Here is a 19,600-nt window from a genome sequence, read left to right as displayed (position 1 = left end):
TCTATAAAAGTATCTGTAGGAAGAAGGAAAGATGAAATTATGTGACATAAAAGAACGCACCATCAAAACTTCTCCTATGTATGTAAGGTATGTATTAGAAATGTCTGAAATTTATTAATTTGAAAAAAACAGTCGCATATCATGATACCACATTACTCAATGGCATAGTCTATCCCTTGAAACATGAACTATATCTTAGATCTTCAATGACAACTCATGAAAGCTGACTAGCCTACTGTCGTATTCAATACAACTATTAGAGAAACTAAGGGAGAAGGGTGAAGCAGGTTGTGCCAAGTCTCTTAACTTAGCTTCTTTTTTGGGCTGGAAGAGGCTAGTGTACTAGTGCTGAACTTCATCTAAATTTAACCCTTGCAGAACATAAACCAAAAAACTTAATCTGATGCAGTGTACTATGTGACTATTCTGTTAGTATAAAAGGGACCAGTAGATGTTAACAGGTTAACTTCTTATACAATAACACAAATGGTTTATTGTATATACTTCAAAGTGTAGCAAGCTTGGACAAGGCAATAGAGAACTATCTGTTGCATGAATAGTGAGTTGAAAGGATCACTTTTAATAGTGTTTGTGAGGTTTAGATGAGCCTCTCTTTGAGTCAGTCTGCTTCTACCTCAGTTGGTCATCTGTCCATGTGATTCCCACCCCTCTCTCGCTGGTGTTTGTGTATGTGTGTGTGTGTACAAGTTGAGCTCATGCATGTATTTTCCCAGCAAGTAATTCATAGCAAAATTGTCAAATTGAAAAAAAAAAAAAAACCACTTTGGTATGCAGTCATTGTCAACCACCTTGCAAGTAAGAATCTCCAGGTGGATGATCTATGCCGTTAAATAGGAGCCATGCAAATAAAATAAGGGCCATCTAAATAAGAACTTTCAGGGCCTACAGGTCAGGCCCTGTTGCTAGGATGCAGGTCTTTAAATCAGCTCTAGCATTCTTGATGTGCTTGGGATTCCCAGACTTATAAAGAATTCCTTTGAGAGGACAACCTTCATTTTCTGGTTTCTTGTTGATGGTTCACTCTCCAATTTAGTTACCAAGCCTCTCAACAACAACAACAACAACAACAACAACAACAACCAAACAAAACAGAAAAAAGTAAAATAAAATTAGATGTGAGTTCTAGCTATTGAAAAGAACTTGTTGATTAAGACACCAAAGTAACCCCAGGTTTACTGCCTCTATAGAAATCTTCTGCACTGTTTCCAGAATATTTCCTAGTGAATCTTGGTTAAATTTTATGACTGTACAGATTGGAAAGAATGGAATATCTTGGTGCTGGGCTTCAGCTCAACAGGAAGCCATTTTGCAAACATAACGAGCTCAATGCATAGAATGGAAAACACTTTATGACCTCTATGATATGTGTAATCCAAGAGTTTTGTCCAGACACAAAGATCATAGGATGTTGGTTACTAGAGTAAACAAGAGGAGAAAAAATTAGAGTTGAAGAGTAAATGGAAGGTAAGTGTCACTGTGTAAATTAATGAATAAAAAAGATGGTACAAATACAAGATGTTGGTTTTAACCTACAAGGACTATATACGAAAAAGAAATCCATTCAACTGGGAAAGATGCCTAGAGCTAGAGATCTACTGTTTAGCATAGTATCAGGAACAATGCCCCATTGTTATCTTGAATTTATTAAGAGGGCATATCTTAAGGTTACCTTCTCACTGCATACATACTGAAACAAATAAAAGCAGTCCTATGTTCAAAAATGTTATGTTAAAATCAGTTCCATTTTTAAACATTTTATAAACACATGGGACAAAACAAATTTGTCTCACATGAACATTTTAGAGTTTAGAAATATCTAAGTGAAAGGGCCAAATAAAAAGGAAAATATCATCAGAGAATTCAAAACTTATCTTCCTTTGGTAATAAAAATGTGCTTGCTTACTTGCAGGTTTTATTTTCCGTGGTATACTGAGGAGGACATAGATGCTCTTGATTCCAAGGTGATGCAGTACAAAATTAATATCCTATACTCATTGGAAAGCTTTCTGAACTACCATCATAGTTCACAAAGCTATTCCCTAACACTCTGAAGAATCACAGGAAAGCAAGCAACTCTTCTTTTTATCATGCTGGTCACTGGAGAACACTGGATATTTTACATATTTTACATACTACTCTCCTACATGTGACTATGGTTAAGGAAGGGACTTTCTCACTCTCATCTCTGGACACAGGCCTCAGATATAAAGAGGAAATGGTGCTATTGCATTTGCATGTTAGACTGCGATGTGTGTCTAAACCTTTAGGGACCAGTTCTGTCTTCAGTTATGCCTTCTCCCTTAGGGAATATACTTCCTTTCTGCTACAACCAATACTGGACTCCCATCAGACAGTCGCCTTCATCTCTTTAGGGAAATCTGCTGCTTTTGTTATTTCTCATTACTCCCATATCCTTGTATGGCGATGTTCCTCAGAGTCTATTTCTATTTCCATTATTGTCTTCTGTCCAATTATTTTTGTGTGTTTTTTCAAGGAAGTCACCCTTTATTAAATATTTTTCTCATGGCCATGCCTTGCTATTATAGATCTGCATAAAACTCAGGAAGTCATCCATGCTTGGCATGCACTCTATCACTGAGCAATATATCCAGACCTCCAAAACCCTAAAATCACATTTATTGCTCTGTGTGAAGTAGAATAGTCTTGAATTTACACCACTCAAGAGCAGGCAAATCTCTGTGAGTTCAAAACTAGCCTGGTTCTAAATATTAAATGCCAAGCCATTCAGGGCTACATTATAATATATTTTCTTAAATAAATAAATAAAAATAAATAAAATAAACCAACAAACAAAATCACATTAATGGTGTTGCAATTCAACTTAATACTTTTAAACAATTAGGAAAATGTTCTGAGTGGGTGCCCCGCTGGGTCATTAGCAGTTTAGTAACAAGATGAAAATTTCTTCCCAGTAAAAAACTTGTTATTAAGTGGTTAAAAAACAAGCAAATGATAATCTTTAATCAATATGTAAGCATATTATCTATATATTAATGAAAGTAGTGAAAATTTAATCACATGTAAGTTTGACTTATTTTTGTTTGTGGGTTTTTTATTCTAATTTCAACATTTGAAAATTACTGTAGCCTAGTACATTGATGGAAAATCGAGCTAGAAAGGGAAGGTATATACAAATGAAAATGCAAATTTAAATTAAGCTAAATTAAACAACTTTGATATTTCTTCACATTCCAGTCAGAATGACAGTTATCAAGTAATCAAATGAAAGCAAAGGGTAGGTTCAGGTAACACCTGAAGGTGGACCTGTAGTCTTCACACACACTCACAAGCTATAAATATGTACAAAGTTCTTCCAAGGTGTAAAAATCCCAGAAGATACTATTCATTTTCATTTTTATTAAATACTATTTTAAATTATATATGTATGTATATATGTATACACTAATGAAAATACGTAATTTTTCTGAAGCACGATTCATCCATCAGGTATTAAATTTAGTTTTTAATGACTATGCCTACATTAATTAGAAATTGTGTAAACAAATGATAAATTTTTCTGAGATTTTATTTTTAATTTAAAATAAAGTCCGATGTATGTTGTTTATGAGCAACAATGCTAGACAATGGATATGCACTGTGAAGTAATTAAATTGAAATGAAAAATTTATTCTTTTAAAAAGTAAAAAAAAAAAACAACAAAAAAAAACAATAACCAGAGTCACTGTGTGGTATACATGATCTGCTTTCTTCTTAATATCTTCTACACAGCTCCCTATACTTCTAGTAATTATGATTCTATCACAAGGTGAAAAAGCACCTATTATTTGTCATTTTTGGTTTTAAATGTGAAAAGTTTCATTGGTTTATAACATAAAATTTACTTTTCTTTGAGGTAAGAAATAGCCTGGGAGACAAAGTATGGAACAATAATGAAAATTGAAAATCATCTATGATTTTATTGCATCATGGATATGGTATCAATCATTTAGAGCACCTGTTAAATTATGCTGAAAAAACAGAAACAAAAATAAAATTATCCATATATTATAAAGAAGTTTACCAAACTGTACATTAACATAGAAAAGATTTTCACTGAAAAGACCAAGAAAAATTTAAATATTCCAATTTTTTAGGATTATTGATTCTAATTAGAATTTGTCTTTTCTCTGAAACTTAATCAATGATTTCCTTAGTGCCACCTTGACATCTTTGTTCCTCAAACTGTAGATCAGAGGGTTGAGCATGGGCCCAACATTAGTGTAGAAAACTGAAGATATTTTTCCCTGTTCCATAGATCCAGAAGAATATCTAAGATACATGAATGCAGCTGATCCAAAGAAAAGAGAAATCGCCATGATGTGAGAGCTACAGTTACTGAAGGCTTTTGACCTTCCTTGTGTGGATTTGATGTTTATAATGTTGGCAAGGATGAAAACATAGGAAATGAGGATGGTACAGCTGGGGACTGTGATGTTAATACCCACAACTACAAGAACAACCACCTCATTGACATAAGTGCTGGTACAAGAAAGTTGGAGGAGAGGAAGAATGTCACACAAATAATGGTTGATGAGATTGGCATTACAGAAAGTCAGTCTGAGCATGCAGCCTGTGTGGACAGAGGCTCCAGCAAACCCCATCCCATAAGCAGCAAAAGATAGAATAGAACAGACCTGAGGGGACATTGAGACCTTATACAGCAGTGGATTACAAATGGCCACATAGCGATCATAGGCCATTGATGTCAACATGTAGCATTCAGAGATGACAAAAAAGAGAAAGAAAAACAGCTGAGTCATGCACGCCTCATAGGAGATGGAGTTCTTCTCAGAGACAAAGTTCATCAGCATTTTGGGGCTGAAGACAGAAGAGTAGCTGAGGTCAATGAAGGAGAGGTTGAAGAGGAAATAGTACATCGGGGTGTGCAGGTGACGATTGAGGCTAATCAAGGTGATCAAGCCAATGTTTCCAACCACTGTGATTATGTAGATTATTAGAAACAGGTAAAAGAGAGGCAGCTGGAGCTCTGGAAGATCTGTCAAACCAGCAAGAATAAATTCAGTCACAAAGGAGCCATTTCCTGCCAGCATGCTTACCATTGAAAATCTAGGAGAGAAAAAAATTTTATTAATGATGGACCAGCTCTGTTCCAAGATTTTGACATTAGCTGAATTTAGCACAATTGACAAAAGTTATGCTTTGTCATCTGAATATATTATCACACTCTCCCATTATAGCAAATATGAGTTAGCCCATACTTATCTTTATACCCTGAATACTACAATAATATTCTATCCTTCCCTCAACCTATTGAGGTAGTGTGCTTGACTTGCATGCCTGTTCATTAATTAACTTAGATGGTGGTATGTGATTTGCAAAAAACATTGTCTTTTATTTGGTCATTCAAATCCCATTCCTTAGTTGAATTAGACATTCTAGTTCTCCTGTGGTGTGCATAAACAGTGAATTCTGGGAGGGCATTTGACATACAGATTCATTCTTCAGTGTGTGAGGTTTCCATAGCTCTTACTACTAGCCTCTATGAAGATAACAATAGATAGCAGGTATAGAGGATATCCACAGTAGCTCATTTTACCTTTTTAATAATAAAATATCTAATTATATTCTTCAGTGTTTCTTCACATTTTTTTCTATTCTCTCCTAGCTTAACATAGAGATAAAGAAAGGTTTTGCTTTCAGTGGTTTACAAAGGTATGAAAGAAAATATAGTAATTAATGTGGGTGTAGGTTTCATTAGTTATACATATTTTTAGTGACCAAACTCTATTCTTATTATATATAAAGTCTTTCTGTACATGGCACTTTAATATATTGTTTAAAATGAATACACCTTGTTTGCTATGGTAGCTGTGTATTTCATATGTCACCTGGAACTATTATGTTTGTCTGGCTATTTGACTGAAAAGGAAACCAGTACAGCAAAGAGGCAAAAAATTCAGGCAACCACAGAGTCTGAGCACTGGACTACTGATTCATTGTTTGATGTTGTTTGTTGTTCAATGTAATAAGTACCCTCTTTTTTACACACAAAAGGAATTGTAGACATGAAAAGGAATGAATGAACTCACCTCTTCTCGTTTTTGAACAGCTCTCTCTCTCTCTCTTTCTGCACCCCACCTCCACTCTATCCAGGTTATAGAACTGGGATCAAATGACAATTAAAAGTGACCAGATGTCATCACAAAATCCTATAGGGCAAAAGTATCATAGCACAGGTCTCACCATCTGAATGTTACAGAAGTCACTCTGAGATGTGAATAACACTTCTAACTAGCCATTTCCCCCAGAACTTGTGAAGGAAAGTCATACATATCACGCCAGAGGCACCACTTAAATATAGCACACATCCTGCTTATAACTTTTGGGCCTGATTAAAAATCTAGCAACTGGTCTCCCCAAGGAACACTCCATGGTGATCAAGTAGGAAAGGAAGAAAACAAAGTTTATGTTTAAGTAACACATCATAATACACATGATATTTTCACCAGGGGTTTTCTAGTCCATTGGGCATAGACTTAGAAAGATGTAAATACAATTAACACCATTAAAATTTTTAATAATTCAGGAAATTTTCTTCTGTGCCAATGCATTCAAGGGTTTTTCCCACTTTCTTTTCTGAGATTTCATGTATCCAGTTTTATATTGAGGTCCTTGATTTACTTGGACTTGAAATTTGTGCAGTGTAATAAATATGGACGTTTTCATTTGTCTACCAGTTAGACCAGTTCCATTTGTTAAAGATGCTCTTTTTCATTGTATGGTTGTGGATTCTTTATCAAAAATAAAATGCTCATATATATCTGAGTTTATTTCTGGGCCTTGCCTTCCATTCCATTGATCAACATGTCTGTTTCTGTACCAGTACCATGCAGGGTTTTTGTTGTTGTTGTTGTTGTTTCTTTGTTTTGTTTTGTTTTTTAAATCACTATTACTCTTTTTAGTGTAGCTTGAGATCAGGGATGATGATTCCTGCCAGAGTTCATTTATTGTTCAGGATTGTTCGAGGTGTTTATTTGTTTGTTTGTTTGTTTGTTTGTTTTTCCAAAGGATCTTGAGAATTGCTATCTCGGGGTCTATAAAAATTGTTTTGAAACTTTGACGGTGATTGCATTGAATCTGTAAATTGCTTTTGGTAAGGTGGCCATGGTATGTACTCACTTATAAGTGGATATTTCTATAAAATACAAGTACCATGCTATATTGTACAGACCCGAAGAAACTAAACAAGAAGGACAGCACAAGTGAGGAAGCATGAATCTCACTTAGAAGGGGAACTAAAGCGAGAGAACTGTCAGGGAGCAGAAGTGGAGAGAGGAAATGGGGTACAGGATCAGGTGTAAGGAAGGAGAGGAGAGACTGCTAGATCTCTATGAAAATAAATATAAATCTGAAACTGACAGGGATGAAGAGGTGGGAGGCATCTCCAGGAAAAGACAGAGACCTAGGATAAGAGAGATATCAAAGAACAAATTGGAGTGACCTTAACTGTGACTCACAACATTGGGAATTTGGAACCTGAAGATATGGAACCTCGTCTAGCCATGCAGAAACCCCAATGGAGTGATAGAGACATTAACACTCCAACATAACTTAACAACATGTATCTTTTCTATAAGTAATGCAGACACGGGGATGAAACAGAGAGTGGGGGAATGGCCAACCAATAACCAGCCCAACTTAAGACCCATTCTGCAGACAAGCACTAATCCCTGACACTTTTTTTTTTTTTATTAACTTGAATATTTCTTATATACATTTGAGTGTTATTCCCTTTCGGTTTCCGGGCAAACATCCCCTCCCCTCCCTTCCTTATGGGTGTTCCCTCCCCCCTCCCCCATTGCCGCCTCCCACAACAGTCTAGTTCACTGGGGTTCAGTATTAGCAGGACCCAGGGCTTCCCCTTCCACTGGTGCTCTTACTAGGATATTCATTGCTACCTATGAGGTCAGAGTCCAGGGTCAGTCCATGTATAGTCTTTAGGTAGTGGCTTAGTCCCTGGAAGCTCTGGTGGCTTGGCATTGTTGTACATATAGGGTCTCGAGCCCCTTCAAGCTCTTCCAGTTCTTTCTCTGATTCCTTCAACGGGGGTCCTATTCTCAGTTCAGAGGTTTGCTGCTGACATTCGCCTCTGTATTTGCTGTATTCTGGCTGTGTCTCTCAGGAGCGATCTACACTTCTGCACTTCTTTGCTTCATCCATCTTGTCTAATTGGGTGGCTGTATATATATGGGCCACATGTGGGGCAGGCTCTGAATGGATGTTCCTTCAGTCTCTGTTTTAATCTTTGCCTCTCTCTTCCCTGCCAAGGGTATTCTTGTTCCCCTTTTAAAGAAGGAGTGAATCATTCACATTTTGATCATCCGTCTTGAGTTTCATTTGTTCTAGGCATCTAGGGTAATTCAAGCATTTGGGCTAATAGCCACTTATCAATGAGTGCATACCATGTATGTCTTTCTGTGATTGGGTTAGCTCACTCAGGATGATATTTTCCAGTTCCAACCATTTGCCTACAAATTTCATAAACTACGTTGTTTTTGATAGCTGAGTAATATTCCATTGTGTAGATGTACCACATTTTCTGTATCCATTCCTCTGTTGAAGGGCATCTGGGTTCTTTCAGCTTCTGGCTATTATAAATAAGGCTGCGATGAACATAGTGGAGCACGTGTCTTTTTTTATATGTTGGGGCATCTTTTGGGTATATGCCCAAGAGAGGTATAGCTGGATCCTCAGGCAGTTTAATGTCAATTTTCTGAGGAACCTCAGACTGATTTCCAGAATGGTTGTACCAGTCTGCAATCCCACCAACAATGGAGGAGTGTTCCTCTTTCTCCACATCCTCGCCAGCATTTGCTGTCACCTGAGTTTTTGATCTTAGCCATTCTCACTGGTGTGAGGTGAAATCTCAGGGTTGTTTTGATTTTCATTTCCCTGATGACTAAAGATGTTGAACATTTCTTTAGGTGTTTCTCAGCCATTCGGCATTCCTCAGCTGTGAATTCTTTGTTTAGCTCTGAACCCCATTTTTTTAATAGGGTTATTTGTCTCCCTGCGGTCTAACTTTTTTGAGTTCTTTGTATGTTTTGGATATAAGGCCTCTATCTGTTGTAGATCTTTTCCCAATCTGTTGGTTGCCGTTTTGTCCTAACCACAGTGTCCTTTGCCTTACAGAAGCTTTGCAGTTTTATGAGATCCCATTTGTCGATTCTTGATCTTAGAGCATAAGCCATTGGTGTTTTGTTCAGGAAATTTTTTTTCAGTGCCCATGTGTTCCAGATGCTTCCCTAGTTTTTCTTCTATTAGTTTGAGTGTGTCTGGTTTGATGTGGAGGTCCTTGATCCACTTGGACTTAAGCTTTGTACAGGGTGATAAGCATGGATCGATCTGCATTCCCTTTTTTGTGCTTGCCAGTAGATAGGAGTTGTCCTCAGAGAGGCTCTACCCAGTATCTGATTCAGACTGATACATAGAGCTTGGGAACGCTTATGAAAGAATATCAGGAAGGATTGCGGGTCCTGTAGGGGATAGGAACTCCACGGGAAGACCAACAGTGTCAACTAACCTAGACCGTTGGGGATCTCAGAGACTAAAAGACCAACCAAATAACACACATGGGCTGTGCTCAGACCTTCAGGCATGTATGTAACAAATGTGAAGTTTGGTCTTCATGCAGCTGCTGAACAACTTGAATGAGGTCGATCCCAAAATCTGTTGTCTGTATGTGGGATATTCTTTTTGCTGGGATGCTGTCTGGCCTCAGTAGGAGAGGAAGATCCCAGCCCTTGCAGAGACTTGAAGTGCCAGGGTGGCAGGATACTGAGACAGAGCCCTACTCACTCAGAGAATAAAGGAATATGGGGAAAGATTGTGGAAATGAGTGACTGACTGGGAGAGGAGAACTAAACTGGGTGTAAACTGTATAACCAAATAAATAAAATTAAATTAAACATTTTTCACTAATTCTGTCTGTGGAGTATATTAGTTTTAGTATAAATCTGTATGTGATTGATGCAAATGTTATTTGTTATGTACATTTTTAGTAATTTTATTATATATTTACTATACAAAGTAAGTATTGCATCTAATAAACTTAGAGCATAATCACCTTGTGTTACTCATTTTATTTCTCATCTCTCCATTCATTTTTTTAATTCTACAACTGTAATAGTACCCAATTCATATCTATATCTCTTTATATATCCACAAATAGCATGATGACCTTCAGTTCCATCCATTTTTAACACAAATAATATAATTGCAATACTGTTTATAACTGAAGTAATAAACCTATATAGTGTATGGTATCATGATCTGTATACATGCACAACTTGATAGGCACCTCTGAAGTATAAATTATTGATTTCTTTAGAGACTCAGTTATGTCATGTGATGTTTTTTCTGGAAACTGGCTTATAAGATGATACTTTTGCAGAAGCAGACACATGGAAGGATGTTTTGCTGAAAACAGACACTTCGTGTTTTTCTGCAAACAGCCTAGAAAAACTGCATGCAAAAATTTTCCCTTCTAGTGAAGCAAAGATAAGAGTACATGGTCCTTGTTTTGTGACAAGGCTTTATGGGTGGGTAATATTTCAAAAACAAAGGCTTGAGTACCACAGTTGAGTCTATTGACTTAGTATTTTCAAGTCAATAGAGCCTTAACTTTCTCCAAAGAATAGGGAGGATGTAATCAGGTCCCAGTACTGGAAACTGTTTGGTGACAAGAGGTACATGTTGGGACTCTATCTCCCCTATGATTTGGAGACTTCATTAGAATTGCTTTCATATATTTTAGGAATGGTCCACTGTACTATGTTTCCACACCACGCCTCAAATGTTCTTCCACTCTCACTGTCTCCCTATGTATATTATTCCCCTCCAAACCTGACCCTCCTGTTCCACTCCCCTGCCCCCAGTTCACCTGTATAACATTGTATTCCCCTATACTAGGAAGATCTATGTGCCAACTGCAGTCCTTTCTTTTATGCCTAAACCCTTTGACTATACATATTATGGCATGCTTATTATTTATTTAATGGCTATACCTGTATATAAGTGAATAAATATTATGTTTGTCTTTCAGGGACAGAATTATCATGCTCAGAATAAAATTTTCAGGTGGCATCAATTTATCTGTATCTTTTATACAGTTATTTTATAAAACCTTGAGTTTAAAGCATTTTGTAAAAGTGCCACACATGTGCACGCACACACACACACACACACACACACACACACACACACACACATTAAATTATTAAACCTATTCTGTTGAGGGACTTCTAGGTTCTTTCCAATTTTTGGCTACTGTGAATAGAGAAACAATGACCATGGATTAGCATGAGCTCTTGCGGTATGATAAAGCATCCTGTGGGTTATTGCCCAAGAGAAGTATAGCTGGATCATCAGGTAGGTTGATTTCCAACTTTGTAAGACACCACCATACTGAATTCTGTAGTGGATTTACAAGTTTTCACTCCTACCAGTAATAGAAGAGTATTTCCCTTAATATTCTCACCAACATAAGCTGTCATTTGTGCTATAGTTCTTGCCATTCTGACGTGTGCAAGTTGGAATGTTAAAGTAGTTCTGATTTGCATCTTCCTAACTAAAGATGTTGAACTTTTCTTTGTTTCTCAGTCATTTGAGTTTACTGTTTTGAAAATTCTCTATTTTGATTTCTAATCCATTTTTAATTTGGATTATTTGGTAACGCCTACTTTCTCTCTCTCGTAGATGCGATAGAGATAGAGATAAACAGATATCTCCCATGGAAATGCATGAATAACTATAAAACAAAACTTTTGATCTACAATGATGTCCTACCTGCAAAATATGTTAAGGCAACGATGACACAAACCTTATGAAAGTATCCAAGCATTGTCTAATTTGACTTAAGGCCTACTCCCTGAGACAGAAGTCATTCTTAACACTGCTTGCTGACCAAGAACCAAAGTTTAGATAGCCCTATCAAATCTAAGTACAAAACACGTAGCAAAAATAAATAGATAAATAAATAAATAAATAAATAAATAAATAAATATTGACATCTAATGATATGCTTCCATACTCATAGATTGTCAGAGAGGCTTCCTCTTTTACCAGATCAACCATCCATTACAGAGAGACAGAGAGAGAGCTTGGAAGAATGAGTTCTAAAAGGAATGTCTCCATCAAACCCCTCCACTCAGACCTCATGGAACACAGTAGAAGACAGAAAGAGTATAAGAGTTATAGCAGATGAAGAATACCAGGAGTAGAAATTCCTCTAAATTAACTGAGCAGAGCTCATCTGAACTCAAAGACTGAGGCAGCAGCAGAATGCCTGCATAGGTCTTCACTAGGACTTCTCCATATACATTATGGATTTCAGTGTAATGTCTTTATAAAACTCTGGAGTGTGTGAACAACTTGTTTACTGAGTTTTGTGAGTTTTCTAGTGCTCTTTTCTTTCTGTTGGTTTTCCTTGTCCTACTACACTGTGATGATTTTTGTTGTTTTACTGTATTTAATTTTTTTCTGTTTCAGGTTATTGATATTCAAGTCTCTAGATTAACTTCCTGTTTTTTTCTTTTTCTTTCTTTTATTTGACTTTTTAATTGACATTTTAAATGTTATCACCTTCCCGGTTTCCCCTCCAGAAACCGGCTATCACATCTACCCCATGCTTCTATGAGTGTGCTCCCTCACCCATCTATCCACCCACTCCCTCCCACTTCCCTGCCCTGACATTCCCCTACACTGGAAAATCGAGTCTTGACAGGGACAAAGGCTTTTCCTCCTATTGATGCTCAACAAGGCCATCCTCTGCTACATATGTGGATGGAGTCATAGGTCCATCCATGTGTTCTCTTGGGATGATGGGTTTATTGGGTTTTGTTGTGTACTCTCTTAGAAGTCTGTTGTTTTCTAATGAGAAATAGAAAGGAAGTTGATCTGGATGGGAGGGCACAGAAGGAGGGACAGGGAGAAGTTGAGGGAGGAGAAAATGTAATCAATATATTATATGAGAAATATCTATTTTCAATAAAAAATAGTGGGAAAGGGAATTAAACACAAATGAGCTTAAGCTGTCCCAAAATTATTGTTTCTTAAAAAAAACATAATTACTAGTTATAATCACATCAGACAGGAACTGTGAATAATGAGAATATATATATAGCTTACTTGAAATAAGGAATCTCCAATGCATACACACATACACACACACACACACACACACACACACACACACACAGAGAGAGAGAGAGAGAGAGAGAGAGAGAGAGAGAGAGAGAGAGAGAGAGAGAGAGAGAGGGAGAGAGACAGAGACAGAGACAGAGATAGAAAGAGAGTTTAAATGAAATTATCATTTTTATGTTGATAATGCTTTCCCCAAAGGATTTAGGCTATCAAGCAAAAATGCCAGTACTGGAATAGGAAGACCCATTTAGAGCTGTTGGCCAAGGGAGTCCAATAGACTCCAAAAAGTATAAGTATACAGCTGTTGCCCTTGGTTGCCTCCAAAAAGTTGAAAATACGATGCCTTGATGAAGAGACCACACACGTTAAACACAAGATGTGAAAGAATTGATCAAGATCTGACCTGAAAGCCTACCCCACAAGGACCAGCTTCCATAGTACTACACTATTTGGCAGCCAAAGAAGAGAATCAACCAATAGTACAACCCAGCAGTGACACCTATGAATCACAGCGATGACTAACATGGTAAGACACTCCTAAAGATAAAAAGTATCACTCATATCTAGGAAATAGCAAGCAGCTCTCTAAATGGACTTGAGGTCAGCTCAATAGAAGGATATAATGCCTGATACTGAAAACCAAGCCAATCAGCAGAGCTAGTGAGGTTATGGATTCTAATGCAGAACATACAATCACCACTTTATTAAAACAGCATAATTATTCTTACCTCCATTCTAAATACTTATCCTTGTACCAAACCAATATGTATATCTTGCAGCACCCATTAGCAAAGCTTCTCTTTGCAATAAGTGAAGAACACTACAGGTGGTCAAATTGTAGACAAAAATTGACCGTTATTTCTGAGTCCCAATTTATAAATCTGCAAGCCAATTCCTACACCTATGGCTTAGGGAACACCAGGAAAATGGGAACAGTAAGACTATGAGACGGAGTGTCAGGAAGTCTTCTGTGAGACTGAGTTGACTATGCTCATGATATTTTAACAATACTCATGCCTAAACAAGACCTGAACAAGTAAAACAGCCTCTTAGTAGACAGGCTAATGTGGAAGGGAAATTTTCATAGGCACCACATCTAGACAAATTAATGCTTACAGTGAAAAAGAATTCATCATCTCCAGCAATAAACTGTCTTACTAGTACCCAAATACCAAGTCATATACCCTGAAATTATTCAGTCAAACAACACTAAGCAAAATCATCAGGATAGACAGATCTCTCTCTCTCTTGATCCCTTTCTCTCTCTCTCTTCCTCTCTTTCTCTCTCTCTCTCAGACACACACACACACAATGTATATGTGTATATGTATATATGCTTGATGATAGATTAAATAGATATAGATATGAACAGATACACATATTATGCATGTCTATAAAAGAAAAAGAGGCCATTAATTTAAGAGTGAATTGAGAATTGGGGAGAAGCTGAAGGAAGGAGAAAAGGGGCAATGGTATAATTATATTTTAATTGAAAATAAATATCTCTTCCTCCTCCAGCTTACAAGATTTATACAGTACACAAAAATGGGCCCTGTCATGAGCACAGATAAGTTTCACAGAGCATTGTCCCAATGGAAACCTGGTGTAAACAATTGTATCGTGCAGCACGTCTGTAGACATGTTTCTCTAAATGACAAGAAAGCACACTTTGTTACCCTGAGATCAATGTTACACGTAGAGCAAACAGGTTGTATCTGTATGCTAAGTATGGTATTTCAATTTTTTTGTACATATTTCTTTTGAATTGAAACGTTTCTTTCTAGAAACAGGAGTTTACTAAGGTTCAGGTTTTATGTAAGTTTGTGGCTAAAAATTTTAGTCATAAATATTATTGAATTAGGAGTTGATTTAAATACTAGATTATTTCATTCTCCAAATCAATAAAAGCAATTAAAAATGTGAAATAAACCTCTATACTGAGATGATAGGTTAATGGATAAAGTACTTGCCATGTAAGAAAGACGACTGGAGAACAAATCTGAGAATCCACATAATTTCCAGGTGGGTACCTTGATTTGCCTATAGGTGCCATACACAGAAAGCAGAGGCAGGATATCTTAGGAGCAAGCTAACTATGTAGATGAGCTATTTTGCTGAGCTCAGATGTCAACTGAGAGACTCAAAGAATACATGGATAATGATGGTGAAAGTCTCCTGACTTCTACACCTACTTCTACTTCTGCATCTACATACACACACATGTACGTGCACACCTTGTGTGTCCACACACTCGTATGAACACTAACTATAAATATATGCAAATCACATAAATAAATAAATCCATTTACTTCACTGAACTGAGTCATACTTTATTATTATTTGCATTCCACCAGGCTGTGCTCTTCATGAGAAAAGACTCCATATTGACATTTCATTTCTTAAACCGTAAACTAAACATTTACTTTTTGTTCAAGTACATTTTAGGTTTGGGTTTTACGTTCCTGACTCTGTGGCCTTAAGAAAGGCTGCATGTCTACTAAAGTATTTGTATGTAAGTAGATTTCAAACCATTTTTCACAACTTTTTCACATCTCTATTGGTCAGGCTCTGGCAGAGCCTCTCAGGAGATAGCTAAATCAGGCTCCTGTCAGCAGACACTTCTTGGCATCTGCAGTAGTGTCTGTGTTTGGTGTCTGGACACAGGATGAATCCCAGGAGTGGAGACTCTGGATAGCCTTTCCTTCAGTCTCTGCATTCTTGTATTTCTTTTAGACAGGAGCAATTCTGGGTTAAAATTTTTGACTTGTGTGGGTGGCCTCATCCCTCAAATGTGAGCCATACCTAACCACTGTATATGATCTCTACAGGTTGTATCTCCCCTTTGTTGGGTATTTTGGCTAATGTCATCCCTGATGTATCCTGGGAACCTCTTGTACCCTGGCCTCTGGGACTTTCTAGTGGCTACTCCCAGTTCCCATCCACCAGTGCTATTCACCTCCATTCAGGAGACAGGGGAGAAGTACAGTATCAGAAAATAGAATATTCTTGAGACATTGACTTTAAGCACATTTGTTAGTCATATTAATATTATAATAAATATAAATGCTTAACTCTAGCACAAATAATTTTAATAAGACTGATTTGAAGATTTAACTGGTAGAGTGGTTTTTCAGACTATATTTTCAAACAAGTGTTTAAGATCTTTTCAAATATCATGTTTAACATAAATAAAAGAATCACAGTTTAAATGTTCAGCAAAGCACACATAACCACTCTTTTTTATAATATTTCCTCCAAAGTGAAGCAGCTCTATCTGAGTCTCTCATATCCCTGTCAATGGCCTACCATCCTCACTCCTGTGAGCAACCCCAACAAATTCATGGTTTTACCAGCTTGACTTGTGTTCAAGTGTTTCTTTGTTCTATTGTTGATATCCTAAGTAGAATAGCTAAAAGTAGTATATCCTTGTAACCCCAGAAAAAGTCGAAAGGTCATGTGTTTTGCACTGATTCTGCTCCAGTTAACACACCCAAAAGGAAATGCTGCACACTATATTTAACTGCTTTGTGGGTACCTTGCTAAGTCATTTTTCTCTACAAACAAATATGTCACACGAATTAGGCTACTGAAATATATCTAACTTAGAGAACATGACTCCTCGTAAAAGCTTATTCAATCTCCCTCAGTCTCACCATCCTAGAATTAGGATATCTAATCATAAGAGAGGATAAATATATTACTCTGTCTCCCATGCTTGTGCCGCTTAAATAGGTTCACAGTAGGGCTGGAGAGATGGCTCAGTGGCTAAAAGCACTGGCTGTCCGTCTTCTAGAGGTCCTGAATTCAATTCCTAGTAACTGCATGGTGGCTTACAATCATCTGTACTGGAATCTGATGTCCTCTTCTGGTGTAGCTGAAAACAGCTACAGTGTACTAAGACATAAAATAAATAAAAATATCTTTTAAAATCTATGTTCAGTGTACGAACAGTTGCATTTTTAAAATTGATCCTAAACTTTTCATCATCTCTATAACACAACATCATGGCAGAGTCTATTTTCTGACAGAAAGTCAACTTTGGAAATCATTATGAAACAACTCTACAGAAGGTCTGTTGGTTTTTTCAAAACCATCTGCCTTGGCATTTCTTCACCTATACAAAATGGGTGAGATCCTAGTTTTTGATTCATAAGCTATGTGTCCTTAAAAAGTTATATAACTATTTCCTTGTCCAGATTCCTATAGAAAAACTAATTTAGATATACGTATTACTCTTGGCCTTGAGAAATAAACTCATAAAAGTATGCATACACTATATTCCAAAACCTTCAGTGAAGTCATGGTTTGGTTTTTATAGGAAACAAATAGATTGTTCTTACAAAACTGCATATTTCGTATATAAAGAACAGAGGAAATAAATTGCCCTGTGTTCTGTTCTGAGGAATGTAATTATTCATTTGGAAAATCGTCATGGACAATCAATATATCACAGAAAGACAGTGATAATTTCAGCTGGATTCAACAAGGCAATCAGATTGTCCGTGTATTATCAAAATTGTGGTGGTGAACTAGGCTGATAACCTCGTGAGAGTCTTGAAAGAATCAAATATTATTTGAGTAAAGTACAGAGGTTCATTATAAATGTGAGACTAAAGGTCTGGAATAACAAAACCTCTCTAAAGGATACAAAATAATCTTGAAAAATTGATAACTATACCATATGTACATTTTTGTCCTCTTTTATCTCATCTAAGCAACTTAGTTAATGAAACTGATTGTTGTCTAAGGAAACAAACAAGCAAGGAAAACCAAAATTGTCAAAGAAAGGCAAGAAAGGAAAAGGAAGAAAGAAAGAAAGGAGAGAGAGAGAGAGAGAGAGAGAGAGAGAGAGAGAGAGAGAGAGAGAGGAGGGAGAGAGTCCGATAATAATGCAAAGTATTTATATACAAAAGGTGACCATAAAGATGACAGTTCATGAATTTCTTTGGAGATCAGGAATATAAAAAAACAGAGGCACTGTTATTTTTAAGAAAAGAAAAAGCAGGGGAACAGGGTCTTGATCTGGAGCCATATGAAAGTGAAAACAACTCTGACAGAAAAAATTAGACACAAGGTTACGTTTCATAGTAGCAGGAAGAAAGAGATTACAGTGGAAATTTTTTCCAGATTCTAAAGAGAGATTAAAGAAAATAGAAGAGAAGAATGTAATGAAAAGACAGAGAGGATAAAGCAATGCGGTAGGACAGGAATATAGAAGCACAACTGTTCACTAGCTTGTGATTCTTTTCATTGTTCTCTTCACAGCAAGTTTGACATCCTTGTTCCTGAGGCTGTAAATGAGAGGATTCAGCGTGGGTACCACAAGAGTATAAAATACTGAGAAAAATTTCCCCTGGCCCACAGTCTCAGCAGAGGATGGCTTGACATAAGCAAGCAGTCCGGATCCATAGAAAAGACTGACAGTTATGATGTGAGACCCACAAGTGCCCAAGGCTTTAGACCAACCCTTACCTGATGACATATGAAGGATATTGGAAAGAATCATAGCATATGAGACAAAAATAATGATGGTAGATAAAATGATAATAGTTCCAACCACAGCAGAACTCACAAGCTCATTGACATAGGTGTTACTGCAGGAAATCCAAAGGAGAGGGAAGATGTCACACATGTAATGGTTGATGATGTTAGAATTACAAAAACTGAGCCTGATCATAAACCCAGTGTGAGTCATGGCCCCAGCAAAGCCCATGAAGTAAGAACCGAAAGCCAACAGTCCACAGATCATAGGTGACATGACAGTTGTATACTGGAGGGGATGACAGATGGCCACATATCGATCATAGGCCATGGCTGTCAGCAAATAACATTCAGAGTTGGCAAAAAAGCAGAATAAAAAGAGCTGACTCATGCATCCATCATAGGAGATGATGCTCTGTTCTGAAATAAAACTCATCAGCATTGTGGGGTTACAAACAAGTGAATAACAAAAGTCAATGCAGGACAGGTTGAAGATGAAAAAGTACATGGGAGTGTGAAGGTGTGAATTTAGGCAAATGAGATTCATTAAGCTCAGGTTTCCCACCACAGTGGCCATGTAGTTTAACAAGAAGAGGACAAACAGAGGCACCTGGAGCTCTCGTTGAACTGTTAACCCCATGAGAATGAACTCAGTCACTGAAGAGTTATTTGCTATAACTGTTTGCTTCATGACTTGCATCTGTAATAATAAGAGAATAGATGTCATTAATAAATGTCTCATCATTGATCCCAGAGTGAGAACTGGAGTTCCTGCCTACTAAATTTGGTGCTTAGTGAATACAAGCAAATCATACAAATAGCACCACTCTTCACATTTTTGCCTCAAACATTTCCCCTTTCCTCACACCTATTTTATCTCCATGCATCCAGAAAAAAATGCACACAGAACCCC

The 19,600-nt window shown here is 37.0% G+C and overlaps 2 protein-coding genes across 2 annotated transcripts; both read right to left on the bottom strand.

The window, feature by feature from the left end:
* Positions 1-4,151: 4,151 nt before the first annotated feature.
* LOC116906779 (olfactory receptor 147-like) lies at positions 4,152-5,108 on the bottom strand. The gene has a single exon (XM_032909630.1). The coding sequence runs from the start codon at positions 5,100-5,102 to the stop codon at positions 4,152-4,154; it is 951 nt and encodes a 316-aa protein (XP_032765521.1). The 5' UTR covers positions 5,103-5,108.
* Positions 5,109-18,436: 13,328 nt separating this feature from the next.
* Positions 18,437-19,393, bottom strand: LOC116907408 (olfactory receptor 143-like). Its single transcript, XM_032910365.1, has one exon. The coding sequence runs from the start codon at positions 19,385-19,387 to the stop codon at positions 18,437-18,439; it is 951 nt and encodes a 316-aa protein (XP_032766256.1). The 5' UTR covers positions 19,388-19,393.
* Between the last annotated feature and the right edge of the window lie 207 nt (positions 19,394-19,600).

The sequence above is a fragment of the Rattus rattus genome, chromosome 8 (assembly GCF_011064425.1).
Source record: "Rattus rattus isolate New Zealand chromosome 8, Rrattus_CSIRO_v1, whole genome shotgun sequence".
Classification (NCBI taxonomy): domain Eukaryota; kingdom Metazoa; phylum Chordata; class Mammalia; order Rodentia; family Muridae; genus Rattus; species Rattus rattus.
This window is presented reverse-complemented; position numbering and strand designations above follow the sequence as displayed.